At 40.9% G+C, this 19,355-nt stretch overlaps 1 protein-coding gene across 6 annotated transcripts in view; it reads right to left on the bottom strand.

The window, feature by feature from the left end:
- The window catches only part of cadm1a (cell adhesion molecule 1a), a 350,946-nt gene that overhangs the window by 50,055 nt on the left and 281,536 nt on the right, over window positions 1–19,355 (bottom strand). For all 6 annotated transcript variants that reach the window (XM_056397312.1, XM_056397314.1, XM_056397315.1 and 3 more), the window contains 3 exons: window positions 14,254–14,412; window positions 8,152–8,248; window positions 2,019–2,191 (listed from right to left, as the gene is read on the bottom strand). In XM_056397312.1, the coding sequence (XP_056253287.1) occupies window positions 2,019–2,191; window positions 8,152–8,248; window positions 14,254–14,412 (429 nt within the window). The remainder of the gene's footprint in view (window positions 1–2,018; window positions 2,192–8,151; window positions 8,249–14,253; window positions 14,413–19,355) is intronic.

Raw genomic sequence — 19,355 nt, 5'->3', positions numbered from 1 at the left:
AAGGATCAGAGCGAGATCAGCCTTTATATAGCCAATACTTACCAATCAGAAAATTCCTTTCAAACATTCCTAGATTCTAACATAATCATACAAGTAAGGATTGTTGATATGCAACAAGTGCTATCTATTAGTTTAATTTAGATTAGTAAGTAATACAAATATGTATTTTTTGTGGCATTTCTTATCTCTCTGGTACTGTGAGGTGTATTCAGCCCAAAGATCTATGTGTCAAATTGATTCTGACCAAGATGAAACCAGAGTATTGACGCAGAGACACAGACACTGCACTGTTAGTTTAAACTAGCAGCTGTAATATAGCAGGTGGCAGTAAGCCGTTTCCTGATCTGCAACAGAACCTCAGTCACTTTATTGCACTCATCATTAGCACATCAACTCTCGCTGCTGTAAATAACGTCCATTCAGCTGCTGTCCGTTAGGCATTGAGCGTCCCTTTTCCTCCCCTACATAAAAAAAGTACTCTTTTCACTCTGCTAATTCCCTCTGACAATAGCAGCCAAATCATTTCTCAGTGGGCTCAGGGTCTACCAAAAGTGATTGTCAAGTAATTTTGGCCAGAGAAAATGAGCGCATTAGAGTCTAATGCCCTGCTCGGGGAGAAAATGTTATTGGTATCAACAGTATAAAAGCATGTTGAGATAATGCTTATGAGGATGAGAGAATTCCATAGAGAAAAAGAGGAGGATGCTCGGTCAATATGGAAACCACAGAAATAAAGAAATCTGCCAGCAGTAGGTGGAAGCAGGTTAAAGGATTACCCCAGATTTGTAGGAGGTAGCACCATTGGTCAACAAAACATACCCACCACTCTCAAATATTCATCACAAGCTGGGTTTCTGGTTTGGTCCAGGCAAAAAAAACAAACAAGACCGGTATACACTATGCCGAGCGTTAGCAGAATATTTTTTAGGGAGTTCTTCTGTACCTGAATCGGGGGTCTAAGGGTAGAAGGTGTTGTATGTTGTATTGATTGTGAAGCACCTTGAGGCAAATTTATGATTTGTAATTTTGGGCTATATACAGGGCATAAACCTGACTTCACTTGCCTGGACTTACATCAGCATGTAATACAACTCCACATATTAAAATCCATACATTCCACACACATACACATGAAATCCAATGACTGAGTGGAGCTGATGTAATCCAGTTTACGTGTAGAACGAACCACATATTGTCCGCCACAGCCAAATACCTTCATCTACAGATGAGACGCCTGCTACACGGGATTTTAGATTATTAGGCTCAGAGCCATAGCCAGGATTTTTTAGAAATGCTGAGTTCATAAACCCAAATTACACAATCTAACCCCCAAAGAAGTTTCTGACAAGCCAAAACATAAAAAAGTAATATTTCAGATTTTTTTTTTTAATCATATCTATCCAGTTATATTTTCTATAAGCCTTAGGACTTCATTTTTCCAAATCAAGGTACATGGAAGGTAACACAGTCAAGTGAACAAAGTGGACAGAGTGTAACGACAAGCTTCCGGCCTTGTCCACATGCACAGTGCAGCTGGAAGCAAGGAGGGATTAAAAGTACACTGCACCTCTACTGAAAGAGAGTCCTGATTTAAAAGTCAGTCTGCATACTTTGGATTATGGAGTGTTTAGTATGCTAAAGGTGCGAGCAATGAGCGCCAGAGCTAACAACTCGCCAGTCTCGTAAATCGGTCATCAGTCTACATTTAAATGATTCTGGTGTTAAGGTTCATGGGACAAGATTCTGTGGTGTTACTGACTGCATAAAACACTTGGACTTCCTGCTCCGTGCATGAATACTGAACTGAGATGAAACGTGTGATCTCACATGGGGGTCGGCAGGTTAGAGATTTTTAAACAATGCAATATGTCAGACATGAACTGTGTAAGTGATACTAGATATAGAAGAGTGTGCATCTGAAGGACAGAAGGAAAGAGTCAAACAACAAAGAAAAGTAGAAAGATACAGGTGCAAAGAGAGACAGTAAAGTGTCGGAGGCGAAGTGTTGACTGTCGTACCATAGACATAGAGGATGTAGTCGTCGTAAGACTCCCCCACTGAATTGGACGCCACGCAGCGGTAGGTTCCGTTGTAGGACTTGTTTAGGTTTTCAATGTAAAGGTCGCCGCCGGTGATGACGGCATGGGATGGCACATCATCGTCCACCTTCACCCAATTCACCCGTTGTGGCCTGAGAAGAAGAAAAACCAGAGCACAGGTAAGATCTCAGCGATAGGAGGAAGGAGTGATCTAACTATTGTTGGCCCCTAACGGACGCAGTGTTCATTTCAACCCAGACTACAAACTGTTGAATGAAATATTAGATGAAATAAACAACATATGGATCATTTTTTGGTACTTTTCTGCTTGTGCACCACCAAAAAGAATTCTCTTTATCAGTACTATATCCAAAGGCACCTCTAACACCATACCATCATTATCAAATAGATGCTTATTCTCCCAATACAGTGCACATCTATTTGAGGGTCCATTATATAACAACACTTTTCCCACATTTATTAACAGATTACTAGTTCTCCAATAATTATAGCCTGACCTTACTCTAAACAAATTCACTTCCTTGTTTTATGAAGTTTCTAGCATCAGTTAACTAGAAAGAAAAGAGAAGCTAATCAATTAGAGCTAGGACATAAAAAAAACAAAAAAAACATGACATAATAAAATGACATCCTTCCCTTTGTGGAGAGTTAAAAGCAACAATAACACTATGGCAGCTTTGTCTCGAAATTACAGGCTTTCCATGCTTGTATACTTATGAGTGTTGCTGTGTAGGTGGGCGCCTACCGAGTGTCTGTATTTGTTCGTTTTTGTACCTCGACTGAGGTTTATACTGGGGTGACAGATTCCATTTTTATGACAATGAGCTCAGAGCGCCCAGAGTCACAGGGGGTGAGGAGAAAAGAAAAAGACAAAACACCTCTATTTTGCTGCAGCAACTTCCAATGGCCACTGCCAGCTACTGTTATTTCCCCTGAGCGTGTGCTGATGGTCTCTCTTGTTGCATTTTGTTGTGGTGTTTTAACTTGTTTCCCTCCATTTGAAAGCATTTGGTGTGGAGGGAGCAAGCAAATAGGAGAGGGGGAAAAAAAAAAAAAAAAGATGAGGTGAAAAATCCAGGAAGAGAAAATATGAAATAACAGTTGGAGCTCAATAGCACCCCCCCCCCCCCCCCCCCGAAAAAAAACAAACAAACAAACCACAAGTGTGTTTAATGGCTGTGGTGGACTGCTTGAAAGAGAGAGTGCCGTGTCTATTACAAGCTTTCTCCGGATGAAATGAAATGTAAATAAATAATAAATAGGTATTTCCTCAGATGGCATGAGAGACATGACCTAGAAAAAAAGGAGTTTCTATAGGTGGATGGGATGTTGTGAGAAGGGAAAAGTGAATCTGGAGAAGGAAGATAGACAGAGATAGACGAAAGAGGTAAGATGGGGCTGCAAGGAGAGAAGAAGGGCAGGCGTCTAGAATACAAATGGCTGCCTGCAGACGGGGCCCCCTGTGCTATCTGCTGGTAATGACTGCACAACTCTCAGCAGCTCTAATGAAAATGACTTCCAATTCCCGGCTCACTGTATTGATTGTGTTTTCATCTTTATAAAATGACTACGGGTAGTGCGCTTGTCTCTATGCCAAGTATGAAAACTGTGGGGGGCTGGCGAGGAACTCAGAAGTACATGGTGTATGGTTCTGTGTGTGTGCGTGTGTGTGTGCGTGCGTGTGTGTGTGTGTGCGTGCGTGCGTGCGTGTGTGTGTGTGTGTGTGTTTGCATGTTCTTGTTCTTGTACCCTTCAGAAGATCTTAAATAGTTTTAGAAAGCTTAAGGCAGAGTCAAAGTCCTGCACTGGTTGAGCTTTGCAAACCCACCTGCACGGTTCACAACCAGAAGTGACCAGTAAATGTGACCTGTGACCCCACCCATGATGAAATCGTCTCAGAGTTGGCTGCATAGGCAGTTGTGAAGGTGACTGCACGGTATGGGGCACAACAACAACTCAGGTAAATAAATGACTGATAGAAAAACAAAACAAAAGCAAAATAACACAGTAATCTGTGCAGATCGCAGACACAAAACCACAATTCACACTCAATGGATTATGTTTACTCGAGGTTCCGCCTGCTTGGAGAAAACTTGTTGGCAGAAGCGCACAGTTGCGCTCAAGACCTCAACAGAACAAAATTTCAATTTTGCAATTACAATTCAATTAAAATTTCAATAATAACCACTAATCATCACTAATCATTTATGCCACTAATCCCCTTAACGGAACACTTCCCTGAAAAACATGTGTTGAATTTCAAACACCTTTCAACTCTGAGGGCCTGAAGAAGGTGGCTCTGAACAACCCCGTCTCCTAGAAATTCTGTTTACATATAACAGAATCGTTCCTGGTCACGCTGCGGTGACAAACGTAATCGCTGGCAGGACAGGCAACGTCTTTTGAATGAATGAACCGCTGCTACATTATGACAGGGAGGAGGCCGGGGGTGGATGGCAGCTGTAACCAGCCCACAACCGTCACATCACAGCCTGGGTTTCCTGTTCTGACCTTCGTCTGTGGTTAAAGACACAGCCAACAAAAGCGCTTTGGGAAAGATCGTGGTTTTCCAGTGAAATCCATTGCAAGATTTTACTGGAGTACTGGCCTTTTTCTTTAAGGTTGTCGTTCATCACCATATTTGAATTTACTGGAACACAAAGAGAAACCTTCGAGTTGGTCACATTCCTGTCTCTAATGTAATATTCATAACTCCAGCTTCATCTGATGATTATTTTGTTCTGTTCAAATTTGAACTGCCTTGTCAACATACTGTGATTGATACCAACAGCACCGGCACTGTATTGATGTTTGGGTAGTTCGGCAGGTCCCCTGCCTGAAGTTCTCTCACCCTGCTCGTCCTAATGGCTTCATTTACACTCCATTACATCTCATTTAGCAAAGATCAGTCATCTAAACAAACCAACACCTGTGTTTATGTGGAATAATAGCCTAATGAGCGACTAGCAAGAGCTTTCAGATGCTCAGACATTTCAAAGAACTGATTAATAAAGATAAATGCCACTGTAAGTTCATCGTTGATGCGGTGGAAAAAAACCAGACTCTGTGACTGTTCTCTACGCTCAGCTTTGTGTACCACAAACAATCTTTTAACTTTAATCACAAAATTGGCTTAATCTGTTCAGTTCCAGCACAAGTCCATCAACATACTCTCTCAGTCTCACGTGGTCTGCCTACATACCTTCAGACTATTAGCACAAAAACACCCTATTTACATCTGTCATCCTGCGAAATATGTACCTGGTAGATATTAGGACGCACTCCGCTCTTACTAATGCACCTCTCTGCTCTGCCCTCCACCTTTAAAGTAGCGGTAATTAAACACCTGCTCAAAATATCACACAGTAATTCTGATGTATTTCATAATTACAGGCCAGTTTCAAATTTCCCCTTTGAAAGTCCTGAAAAGGAAAATAGCAGCCATTCAATTATGTGATTATGTATCCAGCATTGGTCATTTAGAATTGTCTGGCCTCAGGTCTAACATTATTCACAGTTTTAGACACAGTTTTACTCTCTACAACATGTACTTATATCAAGGCTGCCCTGTTATCCATCAGCTGAAACTTCATCTCCTAATTAGAAGTGATCTCTGGCCCCAGTGAGGAGAGTTCTAGAGCCAATGGTGAGTGCAACCACTTCAACTTCATGTGCCAAGTTTGGCCTCCTCTTCCACAGAGTGGTGATATTTCAACTTCCGAGAGCCAATATTCATTGCTAATTCAACAATAACCAAAACTGACCCAGTCGCTTATTAGAGATGAGTGGATGTTAAAACTGTGGCACAACTTCTGTTTCTAGGTATTTTGACTTCTCATCTTAAAACTATGACATAATCCACAGTCTCATAAAGCAACTTATATATCATGAAGACTGAAAACTGATTTTCAAGAGCTCATACTAAAATCAGATAATGTGAAGCTTTGACAACGTCTCTTGCTGCTCAGTTATATCAACCTGGTCATCACAATCTCCTACAACACTATAAATATGAAAGGTCATTTCATAATAGTAAAAACAACAACAAAATAAAGAAATAAGACATATAGAAGACAACACTACCATAAAACAAAGTGGAGCTGGGAAACTAAAACTATAATAAAATCTCTAAAAATATGAGGACACATTTTAAACAACAACAAGGTGATTTTGCAAGATTCAAATGCATGTTGTACTAACTGCTGCAGGATGGGATGGACTTAGGAGGACCGAATCTAATCATCGTAATCAAAGAGAGAAGGTAACAGTTGGGGTAGGTTGCTTTTTTCACCAGTTTTTAATAGAACATAGATCTGTATGTCATCTGCAAACAGATGATAATGCATGTTGTGTTTACTTATAATGTGACCAAATGAAAGCATATAAATAAATAGAATAAAAAAAAAACCACAGATGGCCAAGGATAAAGCCTTGGGGTACACCGCAGGGCAGAGCGGCCACAGCTGAATAAACATAAGCAATAACAACTAAGAAAGTCCTGTTTGACAAATATGGTTTAAAACAGTTTCCCTGAGGCTAAACCATTTTTCAAGGCTGTTAAACTAATTTTAATGGTCTACTGTGTCAAAGGTTGAGCTAAAGAGATCATTAGGTACTGGTGTTATTTTGAAATCTTTCATTATGTAAGGCTCAAGAATTGATCAGTGGTTTCACCTGAAACAAGTCTAGTCTAGTCCAACATATAAATGGACCAGACATTAACAGTAGGTTGAACTAAAAGAAAAACTTCACTTGGAAATGTATCGGTGGCACATTGAAAGCACAGGAAACAGTAGTTTTCTGTTTGACTATAGTCACTCACTCAATGCACCTATATAGACAGTGTTATTATTTTTCCTTAATATGAGAGGTTACAGATACACTCAGAGAAGCTGGGAGATAAGCTGTTTGATATGATCTGTTTCCCATAAAAAGAGGATAAAGACTTCTTACAGTTGTCAGCAGATGATGATGATGGCACTGATATTATGAAGAATGTGAACGACAGCGTAGAGACATTCATTTTATGTTTTTACATTTCTATTCAGCATGAGCACTACCATAAGTTACCCTTGCATTTTTACATAAATTATACTGTAACTGCTTCTGCAGTTGTCAAGATGAACAGTGAGTTTCTATTTTCTCTCTGTTTTACTGCACTTTCTTTTTATTTCAGGGTCTAATATTATCTATTCACCACAGAGAGGAGGACTTATTTGCTTCTTCGACTTGAAAGGTACAGTGTAACCCAAGGATCGGGTGGTTCAGCCTTAAGTGGAATTTCTGCAGTGTTATTATAATATCAATATGTACTATATATGTGCTTTAATATTTGCCTTTACATCCGTTTCTCATATCCATATTTTCATCACTGTTATATACTGCACAGCCAGACTGACTGAATCTACTACTTTTTCATTTTTTGCAAATAACATTACATTTCCATCCTTTCTACTCTGCTGAGTTCCAGACCATCCCCTATTTGGAGATTAAATTAAAACAAAGAGACTATTTTTCACCGCTTCATCCTTTCAGTGAATTTGGACATAGAGCTTTAGAGGTTTTATTACAAAAAGACGGGGATTAAATCTAATAATACATATGTTTTGTTTTCATATTTTTTCATTTTTTAGTACTAACAGTTTGTGAAAGTTCCACACAGTACCAGCATCCTGTGGACAGATGTCTGTCTTTAATGTCTGAGTACTGGAATTGTTTACGTTTTCTCTTTTGATGTAACTCAGTGTGATCAATCCATTTAGTTGTTCCCACTTGTGCCCTGTGTGGAAGCATCTGCATTCATTATGTTCCTCCAGTCATTAATTTATTCATTTATTTTTCCTTTGATTTGTCACCTACCTGTCGTTCCACTCACCACTGCAATGAGACACATGTACACACCAAGAGGCACGCAGTCAAGGTATGTGCATGAATACATAATCGTGCATCTGTGAGCCAGTAGGTTTGGCTTCCCACCCTATGGCTATTTTTAATTGGTTAAAGTGTGTGTGTGTGTGTGTGTGTGTGTGTGTGTGTGTGTGTGTGTGTATGTGTGTGTGTGTGTATGTGTGTGTGTGTGTGTGTGCCGTACTGGGGTTTGCCTTTGGCCTGACACGTCAGTTCCAGGTTCTCTCCTTCCCTGGTCAGACCCTGAGGAAATTCCACCACAATCTTTACCTCCGGTTTGTCTGAAAGGATTAGAGAGAGACAGAGACAGAAAATGAAATGCTGGGACAACATGACTGACACTTATCTATCTTTACCTCTGCTTTCTACATCTATGTTCTTTCGGATGGATGGATTCTGATTGATTCCAGACTTGCATTTTAGTAAGCAAACAGTAAGGTTGTGGAACACAGGGGGTTCATGTCCCATCAGGAGTGAAGTTCAGGAGCACAGGCAGACGTTGTGTGAAGCATGAGCTGATGCCAATCAGTTAACCTGACTCCTCACATTATTACTCCTCTGCTACGATCATATCAGCTGCTGTTGCTCCGTCCACCGTCCGTCCATCAAGTTTTGTTGCTGCAGCTAAACTACCAGTAGTTTTTGGTGGCTGATGTTAGCAAATATATTATTTTATTTATATAGTGTCTACATAGATATTTATATAAGCATTAGCATATATAGCGTTTAGCATTTGGCAGGCTAATCTAGGCAATGACATTCTCTAAACATGTAACTATTTTTCCATCAGCTTCCATCAATGCTTTCACTGTTTTCCGTCACACAGTAAACTGCTCACCATGATCACAGAAATAGTCTCCTTAGATTTAATGGGGACCTATTATGTTCGCACCCAGCTCTACATTTCTATTCTGGGACTCCACTAGAGTAGCTTTGCATGATTCAAAGATCAAAAAATGCATTATTTATCTCAAACAGCAGCGCCTCAGTTTACGCAGCCCCTCAGCTCAAGTTCCTTAAAAGTCCACTTTCTTGTGATTGGCCGAACTTCTGGAAGCCTTGCTGAGGGGCAGCACACCCAGCGCTTGTGAGCGCCGCCTCCTCCTCTTACCGGTGTGGCGGTTCTGAGAGCAAATGTAAAATTAAGTAACCAGCAACTAAAACTAACTAACATAATATAATTGACCGGAAATGGCAACTTCTCAAATCCGTCCATACGTGATCGAGCCTGAATCAGATGGACAGCACAAACATCTACAGCAAGATTACAGCAGAACGTCTCTCTTTGGTAAATATTAGGCCCATCACCTGCTTACTGTGTGACGGAACAGTGGAGTTTGTCTTTCAATCAAAATCTGTAAATAACAGTTTTTCTTTATGTCCTTGATAACAGTTGTGTGTGTAGGAAATGTGCTAAAAAGCTAATGTTGCTAGTAAAATGTTATTCTGCTGTTCTCAAGCGACTGTGCAGTAAACCTCCACCATCATTTAGTTGTATATACAAAGGGAATTTGATGTAGATAAGTTACAAAAGAGAAGCTAAGGTATACAAGCGAGGCATTGCAGGCATTTCAGAGAATAACTCCCTTTGCCGTGGCCTTGTAACTTAGACGTTTTCAATTCACAAAAAATGCTATGGCTATATTATATACAACACGCTAAAGGAAAGGGAAAAGCACCAAAAAGCATAATAGGGGCACTTGAAGGATTCAAAATAATAATGACTGCAGCAACAAGAACAACCATGATGTGTGTTGGAGTGTCAGAGGAGGTCGAGTCAAGTTCACGTTTCTGAAATGTGAGTTTACATTTATTACGATGCAACTCTTCCACACAAACTCGGCTTCGTCTAGGTGGATTTGACTTCCATAATATTTTATATATTAAGTAAGAAATAAAATACACTCAAGTATTTTTCCTTTACATTTGACTGCTGCTGTTGCCTTAACTTCAACCTGTACTTTCATTGTAGAAGATCACTCTGCAGCTTGTGTTGGTTCTGCCTTGGGCATATTATTGACGAAATTTTAAATCAACCTAACACCAAAACACCAGCCAATGCTTTGGGAAATAATAGATATGGTGCAGCGCGGGATCACAAGCCCTGACTATGTCCATCCAAAGATGTTACCTGATAAAGTTGCAACACAAAACAGAAGACTCTGCTGAAGAGCTGAGGCAGCTGGAAGGAAAGTGTAAGAATGTTGTTTTGACAAATCAGTGGAGTGCTTTGACAGTCGCTGCTGTGCTACTCTTTGCAGCCGTGGAGTTTCTATTGTTCCCAGTCCATTGACTGTTGCTGGTGTTATCAAAGCCTATTTTCATCTTGGTGTGAGCGATGATCCTTTACTCTGGACAAAAATCTTATGTTTTATTCAATCCATCATCTGGGTTAGGGATTGAATTCAGTGTTGCCGTGTAGTGAAGTAAGACCGAGACAGAACAAATGCAACAGAAGTCCTGCTCTGACTTCTAACTCTGAAACAACACTCATGCTTAAAAATAACAGGCATGTCCTGGTTGATAATCCCACAAAAGGAGGTTTCCCACTGTGAGGAAACGAGGGCCTAGGAGGCTTTCTATCAACCTGATGTTCATCTTTATATCAAGGTGTGTTTAACAAAAAAGTTTTGGTGTATAATAGTGGCCAACATTTCTGGCAATGCAGCAGCACACTATGCCCTTGCTTGTTTACTGAAGGTTTTCCAACATTAGGGGCTGCCCATAAATACCTCCACAGTTCAGTCATTTCACACCAGATTGATCGTTGAGTCATAATGGCGTAATTACAGTTTTCCGATTGTGATATGAATTATTTTGATCCTTTCCCCCCTTTTATAGCCTAAATGCACAATTCGGTGCTGCATTTTTAATCAGCCTGCAGACACAGGGATCGGGCCTGAGTTATGGTTTCAAAGCCGGCGGTTAAGTTCCACACTGCTGTCCGACCTTCTCGGCAACAAACAACACATGTCTGGCCATCCATCTGTCTAAATCACACCCTGTCAGTGGTCGGCTCTCAGCCTGGGTGATGGACAGCACATGGGCGAAAAGCCAAGTCTTCTGCTCAGTGGGCATGCAAGGGTTTAGACAGCAACCCTTTGGTTTTGTTTCCACTCCAGGCATTACATGGCATCCTGCAACTTTTTTCTTCACTAACAACGTCATCTGACCTTGTCATCTTGGAGTCATAAATATGAAGGATGCCAGGCATCTGTAGGTTGTTTTTATAGTCTCAAGTAGTTATGGCGGAGCTTTCCTGTCTCTGCTAGATGGAAAAACACACACTGCATTGCCAGATCCGAATACAGCCACTTCAGTGGAAATGAAATAGTGTCTGCTGTATGCAAGAAGACCGTTATTATTATGCCAATGGAATTATCTGCTTTATTGTTTGCCTCACCTCATAAGCGCTCAAGACGGCACTATCCATCTCTCCGCAGCCAGCTGACCTTAAGAGTAAACAACCAGGCAACGGAGCAAAACAACGTACTTTACTTATACGCATAAACATTACAGGTTTATTTAATTATGCTGTCCCCAGACAATGGGGTTTTCAAAGCTTTTCCTTACTACACGATTCCCACCATTCCACTCACAAATTGGCCACACAGTGAGGGATTCGGTGTAAATCAGCTCATCTACCTCAGTAATCAGTAATCAAACATTTATGCCACTGCAGAAATAGAAAAGTCAGCTTTATCTTAAAGGTCCCGTCATTTTTAATTTCCTCAAAAGTAGCAGATCAGTAACTGGATTTTTGGAGAGGTTTATGAAAGAGGATGATATAATTTGGAGCTAATTATAGAGAAAATGAACACGGTGATCAGCGAGGGTGTAAAGGTGTGGTACCTGAAGTCGCCCCGAACCATACACAACAGATCATTCACTGTGGTGCCACATAAAAAGCCAAATAATTACTGGCAAATTACTTTAATACACTAAGTCTACATCTTAGCATGTGTGAAACATAAATACTTAGGGGACACTTATTGTCTGTTTGTTAAACAATGCTAATGCTAATTAGCTCCTATGAGGAAAGTACGACATAGCAAGTGTTGTTAGTGTGGTGAGCAGAAATGAAAAACCAGAGCTGGAAGAACCTTGTCATGTTATTTAGATAATGTTGAAGAGACAAAAATCACAGCATCACACAAATAAGTTTATTACAGGGCTCCAAATATTGTTTAATCTAAGCATCAACAGCTGTTTACTTAATAGTCTTTTAGTTTTTCTTAATCACCATACTCCATGTCAATATTCTGGTGTATTTAAAATAAAAATAATAAAAATAATACGGCCAAGGATCCCCCAATTATTTTTTAAATTTTTCAAAAGTATTTGTTTTGTTTTTCCTGCTGTACTGAAAAAACTGCAGCCCGTGTACATACTGAACTGTGTAACGTTTCGTGTACTGTGACTTCCCTAGTACTTAATAGTCCACATCCAGTTATTTAATTCCAATGAAGTGATAGTCTTTAGTCGTTGGTGCATAGAGAAAGTAAATTCCTCTGGAAATAAACAACTGGTTTCCACATTTTCATAGAATAAAGCAGAAGAAAAGCTTCTGAGATTTCTGAAACCAGCATCTATCACGTTTCTAGATAAGTTCCATATAAACAGTAATACTCTTCAGTCAACACGCTCCAAATGTAATATTAAACCGTATGGCAGAGAGATCAAAGAGAAGGTGGACTGCAGGACTGGCTATGCCTGTTTGTTGCCCATTACTGTATGCACAGAGCATGACAGCAGCAGCCCCTGCATGCCGGGTGGTCCATGCGAGCTCCCTGCAATCAGAGGCCAACAAAATGCCATGGTGCCTCTGTAGATGAGCTGATCTCCTGTTCTCGTTCTCTCAGGGAAAGGTCAGATAGCAACAGAAGAGGTTTTGTTTTTTTAGCAGAATGCTAGGACATGCCAGAGGCCTCTGGCATAAGGTTACAGAGGCATGAAATACATAAATTTGATCTTTTTTTAATTTTTATTCGCATTCTACACCTCTCTCTACCTATAATCTGCCAAAGACACTTCAACAAACGCTGTTTGTCATCAGATGCTTTTGTGTTTGGTCAGCTTTAGGTGTTTTTCATTTGACATTTAATTTCTCTGTGTTGATGTGCTTTTCATTCTGTTATTTACTCTATAAACAGTATTAATTTGTACTCTGTCTCAGTTTGTGCCCTGTAAACCAAATTATCACTGAGTACATTTGACATTTGAACATGATTGAGATATCGTCGCTGGCTACGGTTTAACAGATGCATGTGCGATGAATTAATTTTGGGTGCTACACACAGTCACGGCTGTGTGACTTGTGAATCTTCTTTGTTGGTCTTTTTTTATTAGAATAGTGCAGGGCGTTTCGCAGTGTGGGAGAGGGAGCCTCCCCTCAGAGAACATAAAGGGCTGCGCCCTTAAAATAACAGTGAAATACTGCGCCACGGACTTAAGACCAGGTTTTTGTTGGTCAATCACTTTCTTCTGCCTCAAAATAGCAATGCGCCTGACCACACCTCGTTCTAAGACCAACACACCCATGGGCGCAGAGATGAGGACAAATATATTTGCTACTTAAACAAGGTGGATGGGAAATTTTCTTTTCTTTTTTTTACTTAAACTGCACTGCTTTAACAAATCCATGGTCCCACATGACAGATAAAGTCAGTCTGTGAATATGAGGATGTTAAAATAAAAGATATCTTGTAACACGAAGAAAACTGAAACCCTAACCCAGTCTGTTTGTACAGCTTCATTGTGATGACAAAATTTAATAAAGCCAAAAACAATATTACTCTTTCTGACACAAATACATGATACCTTAGGTTAGTTTATATTTTCGGTGTGCTCATTTATTTATTCCCACTTTTTATTCATCATGTTCTGGGAATCTTTTCTCTCCGATGACAATGACAGGCACTGAAGTTTCAGTGGGGGGGAATGTGGAATATTTATGTCATTTAATTAGTGGAGATGGAACAGGCTACTCCATTGCAGTCCAATTTTCTCCTCTTATTCATCATAACCTGGTGCATTGAGATGATTTCCCTTCAGTGACACTGCCACACATGTCACACACTAAAGTTTTAGTTAGGGGGGAAAAGTAGCAAACTTATGCCATTTAATTAATGAGGACAGAACGCTCCTCTCTGCTGCAGTCCAATTTATTGAGTTAAGCTGATGAGACACTCAAAAAAAAAAGAAGAAAAAAAAAGAGAAAAAGGTGCATAATGCTATTTAAATATCCATGCTGATTTATAATTCATTTCCAAGCAGAAGTACTTACACTGCACCTCCAGGTATTTCTGTGCTTGGAAGTCCTTGACCGCGGGGTGGTCTACGATGCAAACCACAGGTACGCCATCATCCTCCTTACTCACGGTGAATGTCAGGCGGCTGGTGACTGTGTACATCTTGTCGTAGGTCAGCTCAACTTTGGGCTTGCCTATCGGGGGGGGGGGGGGGGGGGGGGGGGGCAAAGAAGAAAGCAGACTCAAAACTCACAGCAGCGCAGGTGCATTCTGGGTTTCAGTTAAAATATGAATGAGCCATCCCCGCAAACGCTCCTTCATCTACTGTCACACAGACTTTGATGTGCAGTGGTGCAAAGAATAAGACAGCAAAAACAAGATGAGTTGAACTCTAGAAACATTACAGTTTATCTTATCCCTCCATCCCTCCATCCATCCTGACAATTTAGAGTCCCCTATATTGACCTAACATGCATGTCTATTGACTGTGAGAGAAAACTGGAGCACCTGGGGAAAACCTTATCCAGGCTCCAGATCCCTCCTTGCTGTGAGGTAACAGTTTTTGTCATTGCACCACCAGACTTCCTATAACACCTGTAGTTCCTGAAATTTGATCTATGTTGTCTAATTTAAGAAGTTAGAGTTCATAGATTAAAAATAGAAAAAGTTGAGATTTAGTTTAAAATCTCAGCACTGCTTGTTGTCCTAATCATTTAAATGACTCCTCATAGATTGCTGGTTGGTTGGCTTCCTGCTTCAGGGCTCAGTTTTATTTTCCGTGTATGTTTTCTGCACTAAAGTCAGATAGTGAAAACAGAGCTGCAGAGGTTTAGACTGGCTCTGCAGAGAAAATATTATTTAAGCCTTGACTCTTTCATTCTAAAAACCTTTTTAAAAATATCAGAAGTTAATATATTGGATTTCTTCCTGACTTGAGTTGATACTCAGTTTTATGCATCTTTTTCTCGTCTGGGAGCATTTTGTGAACAACTCGCTGTGCTGAAGGGTCAGATAACTAATTCGCAGTTAACGAAATAACAATGATGAAACCTTTGCGCTCAAGCTGGGGAAGAAAATGCATTAAAAATATTAAGGCCTGACAAAGACAACCATTGTATGGGTGCGAGGAGATTGTCTTTCTCCCACTGACCCTTTAAAATAAGTAGAGTGGAAGTGACAGTGTCCTTGAGAATGGTCAAAGAAGGTGAATCAGCTAAAAATTGCCTGCTGTCAGGGGCAACTGTGCGACTGTGAATCACTCGTTAGGCTTTGCGAAAAGCCAGATTTATTGTGTAGCCACGTTTTATGCAGCACTGCCAGATCTGAAGCCAGCAAAGTGAGTCTCCTCCGATTATTGGCTGCTCCGTAATATCAGACAATATGTTCTCAAATGCGATGAGGAGGATACCTCATCACAGTCATAGAAAATAAGAGGGATGGCTGCAGACAGCTCAGCACGGCAGCGGCGCAAAGAGAGATTGATTAGTTTTATCCCTTTGTCCTACTTCCTAACAGTCTGTTGCACAAGTGTGTTTGCGTCCCATCAATAAAACAAATACTGGAAGCAAAAAAATATAAAAAATAAATAAGTGAAAGAGCCTGCGAAGATAAAACGCTGGAACAGGAGAAAAATCTGTCTTAATGCGAACAGTGTTGCATCCATCAGTTCATATTTTAGCTTGAAAATATCTACCAAGCACACACACTGCAGCTCAGCCGCAGCGGTGATACCGTCACCGTGGTGACAGCTGTCTCTTTGGATGCTGGGAAGGCAAACGTGTGTGATGTGCCTTGTGTAAAGGAACAGGTTGTCATGAATAAATACCACTAGAGGCTTCAGATACATGCAAGGGCCTGAAACGGGAACCTGAAGGGGTCTGCTCAAATCAAAATGTCTTTTGAGAAGCATGAAGCGGCGGTGAAGAGACGTCTTTATGCAAGTCCTGGGTTTCTGGATTTCCTGCTTTACACCTGAAGAATTCACTGTACAGTAAAAATACTTAGTTACCTTGGCAAGCACAAATGGATGTAAAAATATGTATAATTACCATGAATGGTAAATTGGGTGAGATAATTAATGAGCCACCATCTTAATTTAATGTTCACTCTCTTTTTTCTACCATTTGTCATTAGCAAAAAAAAAAAAAAAAGAAAAGAAAAAAGCTTCTTAGAGGCGTCTGAGCCTGTTGCTCGTGTTTTTCTTCTTCTTCTTGCCCGGATTATTGAAGTATTTTCACATGTCTACAGAGCAGCCACTAACCCAGCACCCATTTGTGCAAGGCAGAGATACAACAAATGAACCCCGCTGTGCACCGTAAGGCACAAGCACTGACGGGTGCCCACTCCATGGGAAAGGCGAGAGAGGAGACAGAGTAGTCTCACAAGACAGACATCTGATAGCACTCCAGTTGTGCTGCATCAAATATTAATCCGCTCAAGTAGAGACAATGTCACTCTTGAGGGCAACACACATCAACACACCTGTGCCCATTGTTTTCCCCATAGAAACCACACGCACACACGCACACACACCCGCAGCATCGCACTGGGTTGATTCTGCAAACCGACCGAGGCTCTTATTTTGTGAGGGAGCTGGGTTTAGAGAGCTAATAGGCTTCCTCTGGTCTAGACTCTCCAGGCCAGATTATTGATCAGTGACGCTGATCTACACGTCAAACTGAACTGAAGTGAAAGTGGGCGGGAAAGATCTACATGTATATATATTAGGGGTTTAACGCAGAACTCATATTTCGGGACACACCTCGGTTTTGAATTAACGGTTCAGTATTTTTTCGGTTAATTTATGATGAATTTAACTTGTATTGTAACCCTGTGGCAAACTGGCCATACTTTCAAATTGGATGATTACCTAAGTCATCTAGGTATTATTAATAATTCTGCAATCCACTAACGAGGCTTTAAGCGCTTTAGAAGGTTGTCAAGTAAATAAGAAATAAATAATATAACAATAAAATAATAAAATACAGATCTATCCAAAGTGCAAAGTCCAAAGGGGCTCCCTCAGAAAGGGCAGATCTACTGGCACTAACAATGTCTCCTGCAGCTGAATGAAACCCTCTGCCTCCTGACAGAGGTAGCAGCACAGCGAGGTAGCGCTTTGCCAAATATGGCAATATGAGGATACGTGGGCTCCCTGTAGCTGTGTGACCTTATTGGCTAACGTGTCGGGAGACTGACCATCAGAACACAAGACGTTGCGCTTGATTATAAACACGTGTGCTGTTACAACCCTAGTGTATTTTGTCCCTGCTGGAAAAACTGGAAGAACGCACTCGACCCACACACTGCACTGATCATACTGGTGCCCTTGTTTTAATGGTGCCTGATGATCTTTCAGGTGACACATTATGTGACTTTGGTGGTGCAGAGCCAGAAGAGCCCTTAAAAAGTGAAGTGAGCATTTGACGATGAATCAGTGATAGCTCTCTGTTTGAAAACATCACGCCGTGCGAAGCGCTAACAGCATTAACTTTGTGGGAGAGATGACTGTGACTGAAAGGCAGCGGAAGGTCAATCCAAAGCTGAGGTGGCACTTTTAAGTGTGTTGCAGATGCCAACATACGACCCGAGTCGCTCCTCCTCTCCTGCACCTCCTCTACGTTTCACTTCTCTTATCGTTTAATCACATTCTTGTGGAACGGGAAGGCGGTAATGTCTGGTTAAATAAAATATATACGTCTCTCCGCTTCTATCACTTTGCCCAAAAAAAATATTCTTTCATCCATTTGTCGAGTCATCCTGCTGGGGTAGAGCAGGGTAATTGAAATCACCCTGTGGTTGTCTCATAAGACTTGAGGCTAATGGCTGTTCTGGTTCCTGTCAGTCAATGAAGTGCCCTACCTCCTGGCTTTTTTCTTTCTTTTCTCTATCCAACTTCCTTTTCTTTCATCCTAACAGAACAGAAAGCAGTGACCTGCACCGCTGGATCCCGCGCTCCCTTATTCACGACTTTCACTGCAGTGTATGCTTAAGAGCTGGAGATATCAGTGTTAGGGCATATGTTAATAAATCACTGAAAAACAGGCTCAGAGAAAATAAAAGGAGGAGGAGATAATAGTGAGATAATAGGTCTGTGCATATTAGGAGAGATAGTTGGATTTACATTGGCAAGCATGACAATTGCAACCTTTAAATGATATTTAAGAGATCCTGATTATCCCTTAAGGTAAATTAAGTGAAATTCTCAGGACGTTTAATTAGAAATAAGTCTGCCAGGCAAGGAGCCACAGCCGACGGCGGTTTAAGTAATTCTGCCCTGGTGTCAGGACTCCAGCACCCTGAGCCATTCTTTTTCCCTCTCACCTTCCCTTTTCTTTTGCTCTTTTGTCTTTCACATTTTCAGCATCAGCAGAGCAAAACCAGGTTCCACTTTGACAACACTGCAGCAGTGTCAACCGATCACACTGTGGAGTCATTTGACACAGGGCTAGCATTAACACGACGGCTAACTGCTACGACATGGTCAACATGTCAACATGTTGAAATAACAACATTGACGCCACTTCCAAAGAACATATGAAGGTAAAATAACAAAATTTTAACTTTTTATTTTTTATTTTTTATAAGAGTGCCCACCATTATTCCAGCTGCTAGCATCTGTTCACCAGTGGCAAAAATGGATAAAAGCAAATGGCGTGCTCCAAATGCACTGTTGTGACATGTGAGCCATTAAATATCCCTGAGTATTGTGTTATGGCACAAAATTGCATCCATCAATTGTAGAACTTCAGAGAGTGCCGAGCCAGTTTCAGCAAATGGCAATCCATTCTTAACAAGTGTGGGAACACAGCACGGGCGTGGGGGGGGGGGGGGGGGGGGGGGGGGGGTTTGAGGGGCATTTAGCGCTATATAAATCATTTGGTTGCAGTGTTTATGGGCTCTACTTCGCCCATTTACAAAAAGCAAGTGCACCACTACAGCACACCATTAGGCAGTGTGTTTGCATGCGGTTAAGTAACCGTGTTGCTGTCAGCTCTCGGCATTCACAAGTTTCTTAAACATTACCACGTGATCGGTGTAAAGGATGAGAAAGATCCAGTTAACACGGGCCACATTTCTGCCGGAGAAACTTGTCTTCTTGGAATTTATAGTTTCGAATTTTCCATGTGCGCTTGTG

The sequence above is a fragment of the Seriola aureovittata genome, chromosome 15, assembly GCF_021018895.1.
Source record: "Seriola aureovittata isolate HTS-2021-v1 ecotype China chromosome 15, ASM2101889v1, whole genome shotgun sequence".
Classification (NCBI taxonomy): domain Eukaryota; kingdom Metazoa; phylum Chordata; class Actinopteri; order Carangiformes; family Carangidae; genus Seriola; species Seriola aureovittata.
This window is presented reverse-complemented; position numbering and strand designations above follow the sequence as displayed.